The sequence below is a fragment of the Hoplias malabaricus genome, chromosome 1 (genome assembly GCF_029633855.1).
Source record: "Hoplias malabaricus isolate fHopMal1 chromosome 1, fHopMal1.hap1, whole genome shotgun sequence".
Taxonomy (NCBI): Eukaryota; Metazoa; Chordata; class Actinopteri; order Characiformes; family Erythrinidae; genus Hoplias; species Hoplias malabaricus.
The window spans coordinates 67,118,827-67,142,928 of record NC_089800.1 but is presented as its reverse complement, the minus strand read 5'-3'; the positions used below and the strand labels follow the sequence as shown (position 1 = coordinate 67,142,928).

The window sequence follows — 24,102 nt, the reverse complement described above, 5'->3', positions numbered from 1 at the left end:
CTGATATTGGTGCTGATAAGCTCATGTAGCTCAATGAAATTAGGAGCATTGTACATTTTAAAAGTTCAGCTTTCACTCATTTGAAGTGTCTCAATTTTAAATCATGACTTCTCAAACCAGCAAAATAATCTGAGTATTCTTGAAATAGGCTCACATGTCCTTTATTAAGTGTCCATATGTAGCTGGGACATGTCCATTGTGTATTGCATAAAGGAAAACCTGCAAAAATGTTTTGTCATATTTTAGTTAAATATTGTGAATTTTTGTCTCCCAACCCTAGATGCAGTATATTGCCTATATTTAAGCATAATTAAACAAAAATCTTATGAACTGTATTCAATTATAAAGAGTGTTTAAAAACCTTCTTCCAGAAAGAGGCAATGATCAGAAACACAAACCATAACATATTAAATTTGAAATAGTCATCCCTTTATTTAGAAGGCCACACCACTCAGGGTTCAGAAGATGGAAGAGGACCAATCAAACCAGCAAACACACAACTCTCAAACAAAGAAAATGATCCAAGCCTGAATGGCCTAATAGAAAAAAGGGTGGGTCAGTCCTGGCCACATTTCCCCTTGATATTATCTTCCATTTAAATACATTTTAAATAGACTATCGATGTTTATTTAAAAATTATTACAGAGTTAAAAATATAAGCCCTGCAACAATTATTTTATTGTTCAAGTATGATTTTCTTTCACTTTTACACTTTTTTTTTCTTTTATTATATATTTTTATTTCTGGTTGAGAAATCCACAAGACAGCATTGTGTTTTCTTCTCAAGGATTTGCTGCAGCCTGCAGAAAAACAAAACAACAAACAAAAATACGTCACATGTATTCAATTTATGTCATATTCGATACGATATGAAAGCATTAATTTAAATAATAATTTCAAAATAATTTAATGTGGAATGTATTCATTCTTGATAATAATATAATTTTTTACTTCCTCAAGGAAAGAGTTAGAAACAGTCAAATTAAGGCACCATTTATTAATGTTTATTTTATATTTATTCTAAAGTAATTTTTTAGAAGAATGTCAAAAGTAGGTAGTTCATGTCCAGAAAATACAAATCCACAACAGATTTTTGTTCCAATATCTAAGCTTCTCTAATCAGACGAGACCTGGCACTTGGAAAAACATTCTGGAGTAAATTTTGACTCTGTATCAGAATTATCCACCATTAATGTGGCCTGAGACTTATAGAGAACTGTACAGCATATGGAGCTCTTTACTCCATGCTGCTCCAGTGTGTTTCTGCATTAATCTGTTCAGTTACCATTCAGAAAGTGGGCTTGACTTGTCAGGATGCAGCAGCAGTGGGAGCACTCACTCCTACTTTCTGCGTGGCCTCTTTTTTAGCCTGATGAGCTTGAAGCACAGCCACAGCCTCCTCCACCTTAAAAACACACATTATCAGGTTATTGACAAATATAACATTAGTGCAGTAGTAATGGCCTTCTTACAAACAAGGAGGGTTCCAATGCTTTGGCTGATCGACTTTTTTTTTTTTTTTGTAAATATAATGACATATGTTATTTGAGGCCTATAACACACAAAAAAGTCGGGACAAGTAGAGGCATGTTTAAATCTGTGTTACATCAACCTTTTTTTAATTATAATTTTTTTAATCATTTGGGAACTGAGGATACAAACTGTTGCAGTTGTTATAGTGGAATTTGTTTTCCCATTCTGGCTTGATACAAGACTGCTGCTCAACAGTCAGTGGTTGAATTTGTCTGATTCTCCACTTAATGATACTCTATAGGAGACAGATCTGGATTACAGAGAGGTCAGTCAAGCACAGGCATTCTCTGTGTGTGAACACACACTGTTATAACACAACGTGAGGCCTGGCACTGTCCCACTGTAATAGCCATACACAAAATCCCTAGATATTTTATTTTTATTGCCCTTTTCACATTGTCCCAATTTTTGTGTGTGTTTGAATGAAGAAATAGATATAATAAGTCATAATCAGTCAATTTCTCATAATTTTGATGTTTTATTATATCGATATTAATTCATATTTGAGAGATACTCTGTCAGAATTACGGGAGTCGTTCTCGAGGTATTGCTCTGCCGTGTTCTAATCTTGACACTAGTGACCAAAACAGTGTGAATGTAGAAATCTGGCTGTTGGAGTGTGACCTTGGAGCGCAGAGACTCGTGGGATTCCAGCATGTGCAGCAGCTCTGAGTTATCGATCTCCAGCAACATTCCTGTGATCTTTCCTGCAAGGCTTGGGTGCATGGCCTGGATCAATGGGAACAGACGCTCACCTGTGAAGAAAGGAGATGGAAAGAGAATGAGAGAGAAACAACAGGATGAGTTTCAGGGTAAAGACATTTTAAAAAACAGAAAGCTGCTTCCTGACAGCTGGAAACAACACAACGTTTAATCATGTTTCTCATTCATGTTTTCTGTGAAGTACCAACATTAAGTGGAGCTAAACTGCTGTATATAAAAAAGCCAATTAAGGGTGTGCATTAATAATATCATCCTCTATTGCAATTGTGTAACACCCAGTTACACCCAGACTCTTGTAGTTTGGCCTAGCTGAAGAGTAGAATTGGCAATGGCTAAAATGACAGAGGAATAAAGGTAAACATCAATTTAAAAAATGCAACAGAGTACATGGTTCTGCTTTGGTCCAAGCCAGTGAAATGGGATTACAAACATAAACACACACATATACTCAAATACCCACCCAGCATCTGCTTCTGTTCCTGTGGTGGGGCTGCAGCCAGCATGGAGGCTGTTAGAGGCTCCTGACCCTGCACATGGACGGCAGGCTGGGCCTGAGAGAGACACACACACAAACAATCACAGCAGATCAGACAGGAAAAATCTCACTGGATGGAAGCCATAGGTCATTCGCAATGTCTAATCTCTTCTCAAAATCTTCACATTTGCAGGTACACACCTCTCTATCACTTCAAAATGGACTGTACAGGGTTTTGACATCACAACCTGGATGAACTCAAAACTGGCAATTTCAGCCATTTTGTTCCTATATAATGACATTTTAGAAAAATGTATCTGCATTGAACACTTGGACAATTAAAAAAAAGAAAAGATTGGGACTGATTTAATTTGAAGAGATTGCTCCTAGAAATGAAAACTGCTCCTACGTTTTTTGTTTGAATCTGTACATTTGGCTTTGTAAAAGCAGTAGCTAAAATAAAGAAAGGAGCCTACCTGCTGTAAGGCCATGGGCTGCACCACCTGGGGCTGTGTGTTTCTCACTGTGGTGGCGTATTTGTAAGGAGGCATAGCGCGAGGTGTAGTCATTCCCAGGGCAGGACGTGGACCCATCGGCTGACCGGTTCCAGCTGATTTGCAGAAAGGAGAATAATAACGATTTTTATAGCTCCTTTGTGAAAAGTGAACAAGTTGTGAGAATAAGTACAAAGTTGTGAGTTAAAAAAAGTACAAGTGTTACAAATGCCACTTGAGATTTTGTAGAATATCCCTTAAGTTAACACTTCATTTCCAAATATTCCAGATGGGTATATTTAGGCTAGCTTGACAATTCTATGCTGCGTGATCATTTATATTAGAAATAAAACTTAATCCAATTTAGTGGTTAACATTAAGTGGTCACCCATTAGCTGACACATCACTGGAAAGCTCATCAAGACTGCTAGCTAATTATCGAGATTTGCTATCACAGCTACCTCACACACTCTGGCTATCGTTGTCCTTGTTATGAAAGGAAAGAGATGACCATCCTGCCTGGCTAAAGAGCAAGACCAACTGTGAGGCAGTGTAGATTAGATTTTTTCACTAAAGGAACCTCCTTAGCTCTCATTGTTGTCGTTTTTGCTCAGGTCAGTGGGCTCTGCTCACCCACTCTCTGGGCACCTGTTGGTATTCCGCGAGGTCCTTGCTGCGAGGCGCTGGGGCCGAGGTGGCGGATGTTGGCCCGAGGGCCCGGCTGGCGCAAGGAGTTGGGGATGCCCTGGAAACCACCCTGACCTCTGCCCCCCTGCTGCTGCCAGCGAGGGTTTGGACGCATCTGAGCCAGCTGGTTTGGGGCATAGTATGTGGTTCTGTTCTGGGCCTGGAGGAATCAGGGATAGATAACAATAACGGGTAAAGTCTATTATTTAACATTCACTCTGACTCAAACCACATACATCTTTATTTATTATTATTAGAGATAATAAAACATTGCATACAGTATGTACATAAGAAGTATTAAACTGATCTGTAGGGCCCTGCATTTAGCAGTCTGTGCTCCACACAACATGGGCAGCCATGGTTAAAATGGTTAAAATAGTACAGAACCTCAGATACAGCTTGGACAGTGGGTGTCATTTTAATAGTTGGAAGAATTTATGGGAAAAAAAAGAGCACACAATTCTTTTATAGAAATTGGTCCAAATTGTCAAAACACATAAAACCTCACTAACCTGGGGCACAGCGGGCATGAAGTACCCACTGGTGGGCTGGAACTGGTTGATGATGGCATTGGCGGGCATGGCCCTCATGCCAGCAATGCGCTGCATGTACTGATTGGTGAGGTGGGCTTTACGCTCCTCTTTTCGTTGAGCCAAGGCCACGTAGAGGGGCTTGGACCCCACAATGCGCCCATTCATCTCCGTTACAGCCTTAGTGGCTTCCTCCGGTGATGAGAAGCAAACAAAACCAAAGCCTTTCGAGCGTCCCTCCTCCAGCATCACCTAAATGAAGCACAGCACAGCTTTGACTATATATATCTTTTGAATAAATCATCAGCTGCGATGACTGGATTTTTAGTGCTCTCCTTCAAGCATATAGAGCCATCCATTATTAGTAAATGAGGCTAGTCACCATTGACTGCATTTGTAACGTTAAACTACACAAAACACGTTACACAAGCCTTCCTCAGTGAAGTGAAAAAGCACAGACACAGAGCTGGATGGAGAGATTAAGAATAAGATGGAAAACAGCTTTGCTTCAGTTTTGCCTGAGGGACGCCCAGTTTCAGCTCCCAGAGAGAACACGGCCTCACAAAGAGTCAGGATTATTAAATTAATTAAATCCAGTTTTGCAGGGTGTACAGTTACCAAATGCACAGACAGAGCTCCAGAGAAATACCAGCTGATTTCCAGCAGAAATTAAAATAACAGTCTCCAGTTAAGAATTGACCTTGAACTGACCTTGGCGCTGGTGATGGAGCCAAATGGAGAGAATTCCTTTCTCAGTTTCTCATCATCAATGGTGTCGTCCAGATTCTTAATATACAAGTTCACACCCTGCAAAAAAACATTTAAAAACAGCTCAGCATTGTATTAATTTTCCAGTCTGCAGCCTCAGTATATATTAGATATAAAACTAGAGGTGGAAACCGTCTTGTGAAAATTTCACAGAATTTAGCCACATAAAACTCAGGGAGGTCAGGTGCTAATGCTGGATGATTAGCTCTGGATCACATACAGCACTCCATTTTTGCAATAGCAAACGCTGGGGAGATTTAAACCCTATATTCAACACTTGGAACTGGGCTTTTTTAACGCATTGAGTATTAGAAATGCTTCTCGGTACCTGGTATCTGCTGATTCTCTCCTGCTTAAGCTGTTCAAACTTCCTCTTCAGTTCCGCTTGTCTCTCCATCTTCTTCTGGGCGCGTCCAACAAACACTGTTTTGCCGTTCAGCTCCGTGCCATTCATCTCCTCCACTGCCTACACACAGCATTTACTACATATTTATAACACACAACTGATCATATACTTTATAAACCTCTATATACAGCCATCCATCTCCTCCACTGCCCACACACAGAATATATTACACATTTATGAAATCTAGCTGATCATATACTCTTTAAAGCCCTATACACAGCCCAGCATTAATCACATATCCATAACATACAGTTGATCATATACTCTATATATCCCTATATCCAGCCATTCATATCCAATAATTAAACATTTATTTCTTGCAGCTGATGAAATATTCTACAGGGTGAGTCAAAAGTCACAGGAAACCTTTTTATGTTTTGACATGACCATCATTCTATTGGAAAGATTTGCCCTTGATCCAATATGGTGGCTTTCAAGATGGCGGCCATGTTCCGGACATAGCCTTCACCATTTACTTGCTGAGCAAAATGGTGTCCTGTGACTTGATTGAGCCATCACTTTCATTAAACCACATATACGCATTCACATGTATATTCATCCATTCCCTAATCTATCTGTTCACTTCTTTCTCCATCTGTCATACTATTCACCACACCTTTAATGTATCCATCCCTCCTTCGGTTTTCATACACCCATCCCTGTTTACATTCTATCCTTTCATCAATCAATCCATCACTGAATCCATCAATCCATCCTTCAAACAATCCATCCATCCATCAAATTTTCAGCCCATCCATTTATCCATATTTCAAACAAACAATCAAACCTTCAGTCATTCAATCCACCTATCACTTACTCCATCCTTCCTTCAGTCCATTATATTGCTGGCTCACAAGGTTATTGTTTATACTTTACAGGTATAAATGCGAATAATGGAAACCCAGCTAGTTTTTCTCTCTGATGCAGTAAATGAAGCTGTGGATTCCCTGGTGTTTTCTGATGGAGATTCACCTTGTTAGCATCCTCGTGTTTCTCATAGCTGACAAAGCCAAAGCCTCGTGATTTCCCAGTGGGATCTGTCATCACCTTCACACTCAGGGTTTTACCTGCGGGAGACAGTGAGGAAACATCTCACAATCACTGTTTTAATCACAGAGTCATGATTAACAGCTTATTTATTGAGAATGTACCTGCACTCACTGTATACATCTGAATGTAATGGTGTTGTCTGTAGTGTTCTGTTACTACATTCACCACACAGAAGTTCCCTCTGGTTTCTACACCCTGTTTAACACTAATCTTAGGACAGCATGGTGCCACTGCAGCTACTCAGGTCCAGGGTCTTAAGTGTTTGGGTTTGAAGCTCACCACAGGAGGTTCTCTGTGGAGTGTGTTCTCCCTGTGTCTGTGTGGGTGTCTTCCAGGTGCTCAGCTTTCCTCCCATAATCCAAAAACACAAACTGGCTGTGTGAAATTGCACTCAGGTGTGCGTGGGTGAGTGATATGTGTGATGCCCTGTGGTGAATGAGATTAATATTTTGCAATTCTCCACAAATAATAATATCCCTCACAAGTGGTAATTGTAAGCAAAGATAAATATTAAATGGAAGTTTAAAATGTACTTAATATTATTTAATAATTAATAATTCATACCCTATATTCATTTTTGCACATTTCATCCACTTACTATTAGACACTTGATCACACAACACCCCCAAGCTGGGAAGATGCTTACTCCAACACTGCTGAAATTCAACATGCCTGGAGGAGAACAGTAACTACCCAGTTTTTAAGAGATGCCAGCATTTCCTGGCACAGTGCTGAGTAAAGAAACAGGAGAGGGAGGGACAGAGAGAGTGATGCCAGCTCTCCACTCTTTGACTGATGGCTGAGGCACACCAGTGATTATGTGCTGTATCATGTGCTGTAGACCCTTGTTCCCAACATCTCCAATCAAAGGAGTAAAATAAAAATAAAAAAAAAACACAAGCTCGTACCATATTTATCGAAGATTTCTTTCAGCCTGTCGTCATCCATATCCTCCCCGAAGTTCTTGATGTAGACGTTGGTAAATTCTTTGGCTTTGGCGCCCAGCTCTGCCTCTCTCTCTTTCCTGGATTTAAACCTGCCTACAAACCTACAGACGACGCAGAAACAAAACTCATGTCACAAAAGCAGACCACGTAGGCATTGGGGAGTATCCCTGCTTCCCTCCAAGTGGCTTTGGACAAACCCTGAGGCAGTGAAAGGGAAAAGAGATGAAGGGATGTTAAGAAAGATCTCTTCCGACCCCCAGAAACTGTGTTATGATGGATATGAGTTCAGCTACGTCTGACTGACACAACATTCAAAAGCTGACAGACACTGAGACATACAGGGGTGCATTCAAGTATAAAGAATTCACAAAGTATCACTCATTGTCAAATAATCTCCATCACTCCATAAGAAAGCCCCTATATTCCACTTACTGACACTTTATTAGAAACATCTGCATAATACAGGTGCACAATTACAAACTACAGTTCATTGCAGGAAGGCTACAGCAGCAAACATCAGATTTCCAATGAGCACAACCACATCTGGTGAGCAGAAAACTTATCATTAAATGATATATTAGATAGCACAGAATCCTTTTGTTTATCAAATATTATATTTTGAATATTGTCATTATTGTCATTATCTGTAATGATAATGTTAGTGAACAACAATTTTCTAATAAAAGTAAAACCTCACAGTTCAAATTAAAGTATCAGTAACACACCTGGAAGAAAACACTAGCTGCTAAGAGCCCAGAGTTTTCTAATAAAATGTCTTTGATTTAAGCTAATAGTGTGTGTCCATCAAATTCACAACCTCATTTCCCAAAAAGTTGGGACATTTTTTAAAAGAAGTTATAACAAGGATCTGTGATTTATTAATTCTCTTGACCTTTTCTTTAACTGACAAATGCACAAAAGAAAATTATTTTCAATGTTTCATTTATCAAATTCATTGTATTTTAAAATGTTTTAATAGAATTTGTCTGCTGTACAAAACATGAGTGTTTTGTACAGCAGACGAAATAAGAGTGACAAATTTCTAGAATATTCAAGTAAAACAGTTTAGAAACATTCCACTGTAAGCAATAATTAATCCATTTATTCATTCATTTTCTATAACAGCTTTATCCTGGTTGCAAGGGAGGAACACACCCAGTGCATCGCATGGCATCACAGGGCATCACACATTAATATAAATGGTAGAACTGGACCATCCACATCCATTTTATTTAGAAAACTGTCTGAGTTCTATGGGACTGATCTAATCTACGATGGTCTGGAAGCCAGTGGAAAAGTGTGCTGTGTTCAGGCCATGTGTCAGTTTGTTTTCTGGAACAACTGGCATTGAGTAATCTGTCTCAAAGATGAAAGTGACCAGCAATGAAAGGTGCAAAGGTCAAAATTTGTCATGGTACAGGGGTGCATCAGTGCCCACAGCATGGGTGATGTGCTTATGTGTGAGTATACAACTGGAGGTGTATATCTGGATTTTAGAGATATATATGCTGCCATCAATGTGATGTCATTTTCTTATTTCAGCAGTGGATTAAACACTGATTGTGTTTGCTCAAAAGCTGGTGAGTAGCTGAAATCAAGAAAGCTGAATTTTTCAAGAAAAATGGGTAAAATTAATCCCATTAAATAAAAGCTGATGTAACACGGGTTAAAACACACACTTTTTGGTAGTGATCTACAGGCATCAAATACTTAACTTAGTTATATTTACAAAGTTTAATCAAGTTGGTCAGTGATAACTTTAGAAATATTTTCTTTGTGTTTTTGTCCGTTAAATAAATGTCCAAGATAATGAGCAAATTGCAGTTCCTTGTCTTTGCATTTTAAAATAGGTCCCAAACATTTTGGAAATGGAGATGTACTTGAATGCACTGTTAAACTGAGAGTGTGTGGAGATGGCTGTGAGCCGAGAGAGAAACCGGTGGTTGTGAGAAGCTGAAGAGAGAAGAGAAAACTAACGTCGCCAGCTTCCTGAGATTAAACTGTACCTGGCAACGCAGGACACTTCCATGCTGAACTTTCTCACTTTGCTTTGGTGCAAACTCGCCAGCGCTACAACACACAAGCATGGTTACACATGCACATACACACACACATTCAACAAAGCTTGACAATTATACAGCCAGCAGACGTGAGCTGAATTGGAGAGGTAACACAACATTGAAAAGGTTAGTGAAATCTGCATATGTTCTTTTTACCGTTTAACTGCACACAGCTTTATGAATTAAGGTAAATACATGTCTTAATATCTTCTTCCATACTCCAGCATAAAAGTACTTCCTGTTTTCAAACTGCTGCAAAATCATGGTACAGCCCAACACAATTAACAGAAGATTAGCTGCCAATTCCATGCTATGGTTAATAACATGACTGTGTCATTACATACAAATAATGGTAAAACTAGACTAATTGCATTCCCCAAAAAGACAAGAAGTTATCTAGACTGCTGATGTGTGTCAATCTTCCCCTGAGATCTTCTCCTGTTTCCTTTGTTTAAATGAGCTGTAAAAATGGCTACGAATGCACTTTCATGTTAAATGCTGTTCCCCCTCCCTTTACTTTTTATGCCCCGTCTGGACACTCACACCTTGCGGTCGTTCAGGAGCATTCCATTCATCTTCTCAATGGCGCGGTCAGCAGCGTCCTGCGTCTCAAAGTGGACAAAGGCGTAACCTTTTGATCCATTCTCATCACACACAACCTACAAAGCAGAGAGCTGTCAGCTCAGTTTCCAGCAGATGTCTGAGCTCAATAACTACTAGCTTTTAACTTGCATTATTAATACCATATTACTGATATAGAGCACAAGACACAATTTTGATTATATTAGCTTGCCAGTGTAGCAGAATTTGAAAAATATCCCCTTACCCCAAACGCAAAGAAATAAACCAAGGTACATTTGGTGTCTGAGGTTTACATTTTTAATTTTGCTCTGGAACTAAAAACCATAGGGAAAATTTCAAGATTTTGGGGGATTTTTCCCCTCTTTCTGACATTGACCTGGCTACCTACATGCTACTTTCCTACCATATTATGTCACTCCTCCAGAGAAAGTGACTGTTACACTAAAGCTTTTAAGAACTAAATTAATCACAGTAATTTAGGCATGTAGTTTAAACCATGAGCAAAGCTAAAAACCCCAGAGATGTCTCGGCTTAGTGACTGCATTTCAGATCAGCAGGAAAATCAACTCAATTAAAGCGACAGTTCGGCAAGGTTTTCCCTGAATGAGCAAGTGCCTGACCCATACCTTGCAGGAGAGGATGTTTCCAAAGGCTGAGAAGGTGTCGTAGAGGGCCTTGTTGTCTATGGATTTGTCCAGGTTCTTGATGAAGACGTTTCCTACTCCTGATTTCCGGAGTGAAGGATCTCTCTGTGACCACATGATCCTGATAGGCTTTCCCTTCACCACATCAAAGTTCATGGTGTCCAAAGCTCTCTCAGCTGCAAGACATGAACATGACACGTTTCACACTCACTCATTAATATCACTTCTACGAGATTGTTGCTATGGTTTAATGCGGTTTATTTAAGTGAATGTAGACATGAATGAGAACCTGGTCCATTAAAGGGAAAGTCTATGATTGTGGGGAAATGCAGATCTAAGCTCCATGTCTTTTAAGGTGGAACGGTGTGTGTTTGAGGGGAAAATAACCACAGTTGTTTGTATGTGGCTGAAGTTGTATGTTTTTTAAGTTCACTTTCACTAATGCAGTTAGCCATCTCCCGAGTTTGGAGATATTTCCACCTTAAGTGATCTGAAACACCAAAAAGAAGCCAATATTATCTACTTATGGAGCAGGAATACAGGAATCCTTATTTCAGTTCATGCTTATCAATGTTTGTAGTTTTCTCCATTGTTTAAAAAATCTACAGATGCCTCTGCATACTGGACTGAGGCAGTTTGTTTTTTTATCTCATTTACAGACACCAAGGCTTCGTAAACACTGTGAATGGTGAGGAAACATCTTCTGATACTTTTTTAAAAAGTGAACTATGCCTTTAAGGCATAGATACATATTATGTTTGATCTGAATCAAAGATTCAAACAATTAGTCCTTAAAAACTGAATGTACTGAATTAAACTAGAAATGATAACATTTGTGCTTGATGGCTGTGCTGCTGCATTCTGTAAAATGTTCTGAGGTTTGCTGGGTTTTAAATTCCACATAAAGCAACAGTTCAGCAGAAATATGACATATGACAATATTCAATGAAGTGTAGCCAAGACATGTCCAGTGTTTGAAGTTAGCTTCTTTAGCTTTGAACATAAGCTATGAGGCTAATGTAATTAACATGCCGTTAGATTCAATAGACATCAGTTTACTACAGAATGGTTTAACAGTTTCCATGGTGTGAACAACATGAACATGGTTTCCGGAACCCCATAGGAGCATTATTAAACACTACACTGTAAAAACATTTCTGTGAAATTAACAGTGAATTGCTGTAAATTCATGACAAGAAAAAAAAGTAAAATGTAAAACAAGAACACAATGAATGAAAATAATTTACAGTAATATTTAGTAACAAACTTTTGTTAAATATACAGTTTACTGTAGTTGAAACAGAAAAACTGTAATAATATATACAATACAATACAGTTAATAGCATGGTGTTAAAATCATACTTTCATCATAATTTACAGTACAAATACATTAAAGAAATTGCCACCCTTTATTAAAAGACATCATGAGTAAGTGTAGCTAATAGAACAAACAATTTTAAAATATTTGAGTTACTTTGAAATGTTACTTTTTACTTTAGTGTGGATTGTACCGGTATGAGTGGATGAGAAAAAAGTGCTGCTAGCATAGTCCATCAACCACAAATATTCAGCCAAAAGCATCCTACAGGCAGTAATGAATGGACTGGAGGACAACTAACATAAACCAAGAAGCAGCAGATAATTACTGTCTCTGATTTTACAATTACAAAGTGGACAGACACGTGGACAGGCATGTCTAACAGAGTGAACAGTTTGGACACAGTGTTTAAAAACTCAGCAGCACTTCCGTGTCTGATCCATTTGTACCAGCAAACACACAGTAACACACCACCACCATGTCACTGAGAATTATCCAACACCCAAATCATGCTCTGAGGGGGTTCTGAACAATGGAAAATGGTGGGGGTATACTAAGCAACTACAGTGTAAATTTATAACTACAAAATGCATACTGTCAATAGAAATGATCAAGTGGACAACAAGTTTAAAAATAAATAAATAAAATAGATTTCAAACAGATAAATACACATTTAATTAGGTCCATAATCATTAGTACTTCAAATTTGCCTTCCTGTTTGAACATTGCAATTGTATTTTTAATTTTTAAAAGGTAATTTCAAATATTATGAGTGCAATTGCCTTCATTTTATATTAGTCTTCCAAACTCCCAATTACTAATCTGCTACGGTTAATTATTTTGCATCAACACATTGTGATTTGTAAAGTATAACATTATTATTGTTATTACAGAACAATATAATTTGTTTACAACTGATATAATAAAAGTAACTGTAATGACTTTTAAAGGTAAATGTTACATTCCCATGAAATGGGAATTTTAAACGAGAAAAGCTCTGTCTCTCTCTCTTCCCCATTTTCTTTCTTTAAATCACTTCAGTGGTGTTTGTTGCTGTTCTTTCATTGGAATGCTAGTAATAATTAAGTCTCGCGGGATAATTAAGCTAGGCGAAGATTACCTGTCGTGGCTGAAAGCACACCCATTTTGCCAGTGTGTGGAGTTGTGTGAATTAGAGGTGGGCGATACCGGGAATTTTGGTATCAATCCGAATCCAAGTAAATACAGGGCAAGTATCGCCGGTACCGATACGATAGTCTTCGACAGGTGCAGGTGCAGCGCTGCTCTGTGCTAAGTCACACACAGACTTTAGTGTGAGAGCAGCGAGAGAGAAAAAAAGCTTTGATATTATCAAATATTATTTAATATTATCGATATTTGGATCGATCCGCCCAACTCTAGCGTGAACGTGTTGACACTAAAAATCACGGTATGTTCCATTGATAGACATAGTTCATGTATTCTGACTTTTGTTGTTTTGGCCGTTTGTTCTCAGAAAGGTACAAGCTTATGTGTATAAGCCAATGTTTATTTTAAATTCATAAAAATAACCCCGACTCCGCTCCTGGTTGGGTATTTTAACACTTCTGTTGTAACGTTATGGTTTATAGGTAAACTATAAAACAGGGGGGTACTGTTAATTTGCTAAAATGCTTACCTGTCGTTATTGTGGCAAATCACTTGAGTCTTTAAAGGGTTATGTGTTGCATTGTAGAGTTCATAGGAACAAACCTCATTTTTTTTCCCCAAATATGTTGGCGCTGACTGCAAGCGGACATTTTATACTTACGCAGCTTTTAAAGGTCATTTCTATCGGGCTTACTACGTGTCTGCACCCTCTGTTACTCTAAGTTAAAGATTATCTGTAAATTGTCTATTGAAGGAATGGCCATATTTGTTCACTGAGCTTGGCATGGTTTTTCACTTCCAGAAGATCACTGGATTTGGATTTAAAAAATCTTTCACACTAAATGTGGATATGAAGGGGAAATGGCTTCTGAACTACATGAAGGAAAAGTTCCTACAGGTTGTGTTAAAGCATAAACATCTTTCTTTATTGGGCCTTCATTCTTTCTATTAAGTGTTTTGTTTTCAAACTCTGTTTCTTCGTTTTCTTCATTTTCTTTCACCTTTTTTGTCACTGACACATTCAGATTGCACAATATTTTGTTAGTGTACGCTCTTGAGGTTGTCTAAATGGCCTTAAAAAGCCTGCACGCTTCCAAGCATTTTAATTGACCTTCAAAAAAATTCTAAACGTTTATATTCAGTTTAATAGAAAGTGTTATTATTTATTTTTTTATGTATTTATGTATGTATTTATTTATATTTAATATTATTATTATTATTATTGTTATTATTAGTTTATGTTTAGTAGAATTTTATTGACCTTTTTTCATGTTTGTTTGTTCATCTGTTAGGACAATCCTGCTATTCTTCAAGGCGGTTGATGCTGAGTGTGGATCATTGTTCAGGATAACATCCCCTCTTTTGTTTCTGCTCTGCGCATGATGTTTGGGAGCTATTACTGCTTCAACATCCATTACCCGTCAGCCCTGGCATCAACCTTGAAATTTCTGCAGAGGGATTTTTTTTTGATTGATTTTATCTAACATTTTTTATTTATTGAAATAAAACATACTGAGTAGTAGCTGCTGCAATGACTTGGTGGTTTGGAGATTTGTCACGTGTGTGTTTTTTTTCCATTACTGAAGACATTTAAATTTTAATTGCACTGTTTTTCTTCTATATCACAAGGTGTTTTTTCTCCATCAACCCAGAGAAGAGAACTAAAGTGGAGAAGACAAACACATCTTGTCTTCATGTGAACCCTAGAGTACTAACCTTGATCCAGGAGCTTTCAGATCATGGGTTGATGTCTGAATAAGGACTAAACGCTGTAAGATTTACAGCAAGTTATATGCTCTACTCAATGTTTGTCTGTTTATTATCTGCTTAGTCCTTCTGAAGTTGTTACTCAGTTTTATTAACTTTGCAAAGCCAAATTCTACACTCAGAATCCTCAACACTGCTCATTTATAGTTTTTAGTTAGATATTTGTACAGTTATGCATACCACAGAGTTCAGACTCACCTATGGAAGCAAATCTGTCTCATCAGACTTTGAAATATTACCACCTTTGAATTTGTAGCACTGAATTGTTTTGCTTTTGAATTTAAGTCTTCAGATTTCCACCTCTGAATATTTTGCACTGAAATTATGCAGCTGAATATAATTGCTCTTGAATTGAACTCGTGAATTTTCAAGAACACGTTTTCACTGATATTATTCAAGGTCAATAAATTCAGATAAAAAATTCAAGCTCAAAAAAATTCAAACAATATATTTATAAATTGCTCAGATTCGATAGACCAGATTCAGATGCCAAAATACGAATTACAAAAAATTCAGATACACATCCAGGACACCAAGGATGAGCAATCGATTCTGTCTCCAATCGAACCAACATCCAACCACGACGCTGAAGGCTACTTATTCGCCAGTTTCTTATTAGGATTTTCCATTTCACATTATATGTAGTTGCGTACCACAAAATGCATACAACCCACACACATATGCACACCCAACACCACTGTACTACACAGTCTCAGGGGTATATTTCTTTCTCTCATTCTTTATCCTTTGTCTTTTTGTTCCAGTAAGATAATCATGTCACACGCTCTATATTCTAATGTTTACTAAGTACATATTCATAATATGTATAATGAAGAATGTCTATTGTGTTTTTTTTATTAATGCCTTTGAGGTTAATAAATCCTTGAAAAGGCAAATTATTGGATATTTTTCTATATGTACAATTTATTTAGCATTGCTTTTTTTATTATAAATGCTTAAGCATTTCTGGTCAAGAACTATAAGAAGGCATTGTAGTTTAAATTGATATTAGGAGGTCATAGAACAGGATCAGATGCTTTTAAATTCAACTGCAGTATGTAAATGTTTTACTGAAAATGTGTTATTAATACTGCAGTAGTTATTAATAATGTATTAGTTTATCTGAATGTTATCATGTTAATTTAGTAGAAAACTGCTGTGGGATTATCCGTTTAAAATGTAAAAAATTTTTTGTAAAAAGAAAAAAGTTTAAAACAGTCAAATTTACAGGTTGCTCAGTAAAATGTTTTATGTTTTTTACAGTGTATTTATGCATAATCATGTGTGGTGTTTTAGAACATGTATGTGATATTACATTTGTGAAAAACATAATAAATAAAAGTGCATGTTTACTTTACCTGCTGCAATAATTGGTTTGGCCACTTTGTGATGCAGTTGGAACTGCCACTTCATTGTCCCCCAGTGTGGGCTTTAAATTACTGTATTGCACAGTGTATTGCCATGAAGGTATTGATGAGTTCAGTACTAATACTGAATGATTAGTTTTGGATCACAAGCACAATTCCTTATCTTATCTCAAAGGTAATGAACAGAGCTCCAACGCCCCAGAGAATAGAGTTCCACTGTCCAATTTTGTTTACGTTACACTGGCCAGTAGTCGTATTTTCTTGACTGTGAAATGTACGTCTCAAAAGTAACAGAAAGGAAAAGCCTATATAAAAACGTGATCCAATTTCAGACACAAGCTGTGGGGGAAGGGGGGAAACCATGGCCTAACAGGTTGTGTCACCCACAGCCTGTGTCTAAAATTGGATCTTCGTTTTTATTTATGTGTGTGTTTTCTGTTTCCTTAATTTTAGGACACCATTTAATTCTGAATTTAACACCTTCTAACACCAGTTAATTATTTTAAAATACTGAATTACCGAATATCATATTAATGAATCCTGAGTTTATCTCCATACTACTGAAAACTCCAATCAATCAGCACGTGTTAAAGATGCTACCATTTAGCCAGAGCTGAAACCTAGATGGACGTAATTGCTGCTCAGTGGGGCTTAACAATTTGACGGAAAATATCTCAGTTCAAATTTTCAGTTTTTCAGTCTAACGTCAGTTTATTTATTGCAATTGTTTTCCATAAAATGAGGTCCAGGCCTGTTTTTCGTTTGTCATGTACACAGTACAGTGTTTGGCTTTCTCTGATTGGTCTAACAGCAGTTACATATCCCCATTTAAAACCTGTTAAAACATTGTCCTATATAATGTTTTTTCTATATATTTTTCAGTATAAAAACAAATTCTGAGTCCTGTGGCACACAGTCTGAGCTAAGCTAAAACTGACCACACTCACAAACAATGCTGCTGTGAGGAATGAAGAGCTCTTCTGGCAGATTTATGACCCCATACACACACACACAGACACACACACACACACACATTTATTCAGTTTAGCTGCTTCTCTTCAGCCTAATCACAGTGACTGGTATAATATATGGTCAGCAGCTTGCCCTCTGCTGTACATTCATGTGTATCTGAACACACATGCCTTTTGTTCTCATCAATACACTACTAACACACACACACACACTGTTTGAAATGTCCGGTAAACACTACAGAACAGCCTTGGTTCTGCTGGCATCAGCAGTTTGATGTGATTGTGTTTAACGTAGAGCTCAGTGTGGAAAGAGGGATCAACCAGTAAGAGAGAGAGAGAGAGAGAGAGAGAGAGAGAGAGAGAGAGAGAGAGAGAGAGAGAGAGAGAGAGAGAGAGAGAGGGGCGGGGGGGAGCAGGTTGTCAAGCTGGAACATTCCCATCTGCCCTTAGGTTTTGAAACCAATAACACAGCTATAAATTCATGCCTAATCACAACCTTAAACATTTTTAGTAAATCCACACAAATCTGAGAAAGGGACACTTAAGAAAAATTACGCAGTCCGATATTCAATATGAAGTAACTCAAGCCCTGAAAGAGTCAATTAACAAACAGCTAGCTTTCAGCACTCTTTTGATTCAACTGAGCAGAGTTCAGTCCAAAGACTAAAACAACCTCAGCATGTTTTGTGTAAAAACACAATCGCAATCTTACTTTAATAATAATCGTAACCAGACAGTGATTGTGTCCAGCTGCTCACCCTGTTTTCATTTGTTTCATTTGAGTCCTGCGCTTGCTCAGTTAGTGCACAAGCCGAGGTCTATATTTAGCCAAGCGAGGTCCTGTGAGCTATGTGCTGGCAGCTAGGGCTGGCCAAGAGATCCCTGCCCATTGATGGAGCTCAGGCACCTCAGACAAAAATGTGTTTTGAGGCACTGACAACTGTGTACACACGCAGCTGGTTGGTGCTAAGAACAACGCCTTCAAACTGGGATAGTTTCTGGTCAGTTAGGGTGGGGAAAGGGCAAATGGTAGTAGCCATAGCTTTATCTTTATGAAACAGACAGAGAGACTGAAGTAAAGGGTGAGTGGGTGTGTATGTTGAAGCCCTACAATTTAACTGTCCAGTGTCACCCTCCCTTCAAGACTGAGCCAACTTAAGACAAGGCTGTACATTTAGCCCTGCTCACTTCTGTTTGAGTTAAATCCCAATTCCACGTCCTTCTACAGTCTACTATACAGTCTGCAGTCTGACCTGTCTGAGAACAGACCTCCAGTCAATGCTCACACCATAACACGTCTCATACGGGCTTTAAAAAAACAAGCTGACATTTCGAATTTTCAGGGCCGTGGAGTTCAGCTCTGATCTTTTGACCCCTGTACTCTGAATAGGATGCTCAGGAAGCCAGACTGAAGTAAAAGATTTGGGAATATTTCACATGTGCCTACACGAAGGCCTAAAACTCATCTGCTGTACTGTAACACACGACATGAGTGGGGCATTAGCAGGGCGCAAATTTCATTTCAAAGTTTGGGGTGGGGGGAAAAACAAGAGCAATTCCTGAGGAGCATGCCAAAGTACTGTAGTTTTAAGGTTACAGGTAAAGTGTTCAACAACTAATACTAAGAACGGCCTGTAGACGGATCACTACACATAGTGCATAGTGGCGTGATTTCAGCTAACAGATTCTTAATGGAAAACCATCGTGGCTGGCTGACAAATAAACTAGTTTCAGCAGGACAAACTGCCAACTTCTCTTTATTAAATAGATATATTGGATCATTAAGCAAGTCCAAATAACTTTAGAAACAAGCCTGAAAAAATCACACATCCTGCATGTATAACAAGTTATACATTAAGTTATACAGTCAGGTTTATGAAGATTGAAGAGGGGAACACTCTAGAGAGGAGAGAGGGTCTTGTCTTGTCCTTCAGCAACAACTTCACTCAACATTAACATCTAGTCAGCAGCCAATCAATACACAGCCTCGTGGTTACATTTACACTTTTAAAATGCAGAGTCTACACCCAGATAGTGGTTGGATCTCAATATCCTGCATGAGATTCAAGCTGAATAATAGGAACAATAAGAATATGAAGGAGGAGATAGATAATGTCAGGTCATGAAGCAGGACAGTCCACATTGTTAAGCACGGATGATATGCAAAATACAAATCTGGATCAATCATTGTAGACCCTGCAGCAAATTAATTTTATGATGTGATGTTGTGTCACTGATTGTGACCCAGCTCTGAGTCCTTATAATGCTACTACAAACTGGGTCATGATCGTGTCTTGTGTCATAGGCTAGCTGGTGGTAGACGGCAGCAGTTCTTGGCAGTGCTGAAGTCATCATGCAGATCTAGGTAACAAATTCTCATTCTGAGTCATCATCAACCAGCTGGGTTGGGTGTAAAGCGTGGAACTGTTCCGCTTTTCAAAGCTATGAACAACAGGGTGTAGTAACCACATAATAACAAAAAGCTGACTTGATGCCAGCCAATGATGACACTGGACTGTTCCGTAATATAATTGATTTCTAATCAAAAAGGAGAATCTGGATACTCGGACATATGGTGTGTGTTGGACTGTGATCAGCTCAGGTATCATATGTCTTATTGGTCACTTTACCTGGAACTATTCTACCCTTGCAACATCTGTGCTTCTAGAAAAGGGTCATGTTGCAAAAACAAGTGTTCAAAGAGCCTGAGAGACTTGGTAAAGCATATTCACACTACACAAAGTACCAAGCTCCAATCACACCCCTCTCCTTTCAGCTCTGCAATCAAAATGTGGTTTCATCCTACAACTTTTCTCTGGGAGCTGTGGTGAAGGTAGAAAAATATTAATTTCACAATGGCAATCTCCCTTGATGCCTCTTTAAATAGCACAAATGGGTCACATCAGGTTGCCAATTGTGGGGCATAATTTTGACTTTCAACCTAATATCTGTGAATACCTGTTTTAAATATTACAACCAATCCTAATATAAACAATCCTAAATCCTGCCTGCCGAGCCCCAACTTCCATAGCAGTGTGTCTCAATATTGAGGTTCAACAGAAGAACTAGGACACCTTTTCTATGTGGGTCACATACTACATGTACAAATTCCATTCAAATTCTTTATCAAGCTCTAGATTTGTCAAGGTTAGAGCCTAAATCTGTACTTTCAAAGCTGCCATAAAGAATCACTAGGGAGAACACCACCATTAGTTTTCTGTTAATGCACAAATCACTGTAGCGTTTTCTTCTGACTATTCTCTGCAGAGTGCTTGGCCCAGGTAAAGGAACTGAAACTTAAGGTCAGGGGATCTTATATTCTGGTGAGGTTTTAACCTCTTTATATCTTATAATTTTTTTTTATTATTAACTTATTGACACATATACCAACCATGCCATAAAGTAGGGTGATGAATTTTCATATAACATTTGTATAGGCCCCGGGGAACCGGCTGTCAGCTTGTCCTATTAATAAACTCACTTATAATGTTTCTATGAACCTTAATTAACGTAATGACTGTACAATAACGTTCACATATATAAGTGCAACTTGCAAGGTGTGGAGGTTTTGTGCTGGTACAAGTGGATATTACTCAAAACTGTGTCCACTCTCTCAGACATACCTAGATACCTTACAGGTGTAAAATCAGAGACAGTAGCTCATCTGTTGCTGCACAGTTTGTGTTGGCCGTCCTCTAGTCCTTGATCACCCTTGATCATCCTCAGTCCAGCAGTGACACTGAGGGCTTTAAAAACTCCAGCCGCACTGCTGTGTCTGATCCACTCGTACCAGGACAGCACTCACTAACACACCACCATCAAGGCAGTGTCGCTGTAGCGCTGAGAAGGATCTGCCTGCTGTGGCTGGCCTGTGGGAGCTCTGACCACTGAAGAACAGAGTGAAAGGGTGCGTGCTAAGTATGCAGAGCAACAGATGGACTAAAGTCTGCGGTCTTAACTACACACAAACACATACTTTGGCCAGCAACAGCTTTATACATAAACACACACACACACTTACAAACATACAATGACTGTCCTTCTTGTGTGCATAAAGACCTACTGTGTGCACGTGCTCTGAAATGTCCAGCACTACCAGCTCACACACATCCAGACCTCCCCCCTCCCCCTCAACCAGCTGACACCCAACACACATGTGCTCCCGACCAGCACACCGAACAGCCGGCCCTTATGAGACTGCTGGAATTTTCCGGTCCTCCTTAAATACTGCAGTCCTACTGCAGCATTTAAGGTGGAAAGGAAGATTCGAGTGAAAAGGCAACTTTCGCATCGTGTGTGTGCGAGAGACAGAGCGCTCTCACGTACCGTCTGCGGGCTGTTGGAAGTTGACGTAGGCATATCCGAGCGAGCGGCGAGTGATCATGTCGCGGCACACGCGAATGGAGAGCACGGGTCCCGCGGGGCTGAACTTCTCGTAGAGCAGAGCCTCCGTGATGTCCGCGTGCAGATCGCCCACGTAAAGAGACGCCATCGGATAACTGCCCGCAGCCGCAGCGTTCATCACACCGGGGAGATCCACGGCGAAAGCGAGACAGGGAGAGGAGAGAGATACCGACAGAGAGGGAGGGGGTGAAGTTTCTCTCCCGAGAAATGAGATCGAGCCAGAAAAAAAACCCGAAAAGAGGGGTGTCCCCTTAAAAAGTAATAAAAATTAAAATCCCAAAAAAATAGGTCTGTTTTTGTTTTGTTTTTAAATGTTGGTTGAAAAGGGTCTCTCCGGTGGAAAAAGGATAAAATAGATACTGGTACTTCTTTAAAAAAATAAAATAAAATTCAAATAAAAATTGTCAAAGAGGCTCGCTTTTGGTTTGTTTTCTATGCTGTTCGGATTTTTCCCTTTTTTCCAGGAGGTTCTTGTGTTTTTTATGGAGATTTTCTGTATTTTGTGATTTTTATATATTTTTTATTTTTTTTAGATACTAAAGAAGAGTGAGTTATACACTCACAGTTGGGTGGCCGGGGAAAGAGAGCGCGTGGGAAACGCATGGCAGCTTTATAAGAGCGTACGCGCGCGCTCACACACACGCACACAAACACACTTATACGGCATGGAAGGGAAAAAAAGGAAAAGGCCTGGGGGATGTGCTGTAAAAGGGAGAGGACAGTGCTGCTGGTTTTCTTTGCCCCTTACAGCGCCCCCTGTGGGCAGACAGTGGCTTTTTCAACCATGGATCACTATCACAAAATATCGCAGGTTCTCCCCTACAGGAAATGTTCCCACAACTTTTGATAACTTTATGTAAATGTTCTCCTAATGTTATAAGCAAACGTATTTACAGTAACGTCAATGGAACGTTCCTTAAACGTTACTTGACCTTGATGATATTTCTTCCAATGTTAGTTTGAAACATTCCATGTGAACTTTCCACGAACGTTCTTCGTGGAAAGGAGTATAAGTATGGTATTAGACACGAGGAGAAAGTGTTCTGTTTACTTCAATGTTTGAGTTAAGGTACACCATTGAAAAATCCATTGATTTTGTTCAACTACGTTTAGTATTATTATTATTATTATATTTAATTCAATAATATATTTAAGATAATTATTTACTTTTTCTTTAATTTTTCCTAACTATTCCAAACTGAAATTTCATAAAACTACTGTAAATGTTAAAACTACTAGACCAAATAGAATGTTTGGCATAGACCTAACTTTGTGTTAAAGTTTAAATGTTTTAACTTATCTGTAGTATACAGTAATTATTAGGCATTTTATATTTCTCTAAATTTCTCTCATTATTTGTCTAAAATGATTAAAGGAGTTGAAAAGATTTCGAAAAATGACAGAAAAATGAATTAAATAAAAATTTTATTTACAAAATGCCTTAAATATTAGAATTACTGACTTAATCTTGGGCAAATGTCATATGAAGGAAATGTTACACATAAATAATTACAGTTTATATTTCTATAATGTGAATTAAGAAGCACTTTACTTTTGAACTGTGTATTAATTGGGTTTTATAGCTTTGACTCTCTAGCCAGTGTTAACCTCCTTTCACAGTGGCCATAAAATTCAGAATTAACCTATTTTGTGTTTAAGTGGTGTTCTCCCCGTGTCCGCGTGGGTTTCCTCCGGGTGCTCCGGTTTCCTCCGGGTGCTCCGGTTTCCTCCCACAGTCCAAAATCACACGTTGGTAGGTGGATTGGCGACTCAAAAGTGTCCGTAGGTGTGAGTGAATGTGTGTGTGTGTGTGTGTCTGTGTTGCCCTGTGAAGGACTAGCGCCCCCTCCAGGGTGTATTCCCGCCTTGCACCCTATGATTCCAGGTAGGCTCTGGACCCACCGCGACCCTGAACTGGATAAGCGGTTACAGATAATGAATGAATGAATGTGTTTAAGTGATTTTAAATAATGTTATGGTGTGAGCATTAATATGTCATTTTCTATTTCTGTAGTTAATGTTGAGAAATACTGTAAGATCTCCCTTAGCTTCTATGCACTACAGGTGGTCGTGTCATTACAGCAGGTATATGTAGCTTGTAGTACTTTGTGGTTATTTTGTAGAGTTGCAGTTACTCACTGTAGCCCATCTGTTGATGTACAATTCATCACTCTATATCGTCCAATAATGGAAAGAAACCACCATGGGTTATCCATTCTCATCACAGCAGTGACACTGAAAAGACAGT

At 38.7% G+C, this 24,102-nt stretch overlaps 1 protein-coding gene across 2 annotated transcripts; it reads right to left on the bottom strand.

The window, feature by feature from the left end:
* Nucleotides 1–434: 434 nt before the first annotated feature.
* pabpc4 (poly(A) binding protein, cytoplasmic 4 (inducible form)) lies at nt 435–22,363 on the bottom strand. Of its 2 annotated transcripts, none has more exons than XM_066682089.1 (14): nt 21,777–22,363; nt 10,882–11,075; nt 10,217–10,332; nt 7,575–7,714; nt 6,589–6,683; nt 5,539–5,676; nt 5,154–5,249; nt 4,425–4,694; nt 3,859–4,072; nt 3,208–3,341; nt 2,717–2,807; nt 2,158–2,288; nt 1,286–1,405; nt 435–800 (listed from the first exon to the last, which is right to left on the bottom strand). In XM_066682089.1, exons 1-13 carry the CDS (start codon nt 21,970–21,972, stop codon nt 1,310–1,312), a joined length of 1,911 nt encoding a protein of 636 aa, XP_066538186.1. In that variant the 5' UTR covers nt 21,973–22,363; the 3' UTR covers nt 435–800; nt 1,286–1,309. The 2 variants fall into 2 exon arrangements, with proteins under 2 accessions (XP_066538186.1, XP_066538193.1); XM_066682096.1 differs by having other exon boundaries at nt 3,874–4,072.
* Between the last annotated feature and the right edge of the window lie 1,739 nt (nt 22,364–24,102).

Excerpts from the sequence above, each read along its gene's own strand:
- pabpc4 (XM_066682089.1), bottom strand. The coding sequence starts at position 21,972 with ATGAACGCTGCGGCTGCGGGCAGTTATCCGATGGCGTCTCTTTACGTG. Across the intron at positions 4,695-5,153 it reads GCTCCATCACCAGCGCCAAG|GTGATGCTGGAGGAGGGACG; the intron begins GTCAGTTCAAGG and ends TGCTTCATTTAG. Across the intron at positions 3,342-3,858 it reads AACAGGTGCCCAGAGAGTGG|CTGGAACCGGTCAGCCGATG; the intron begins GTGAGCAGAGCC and ends TCTGCAAATCAG.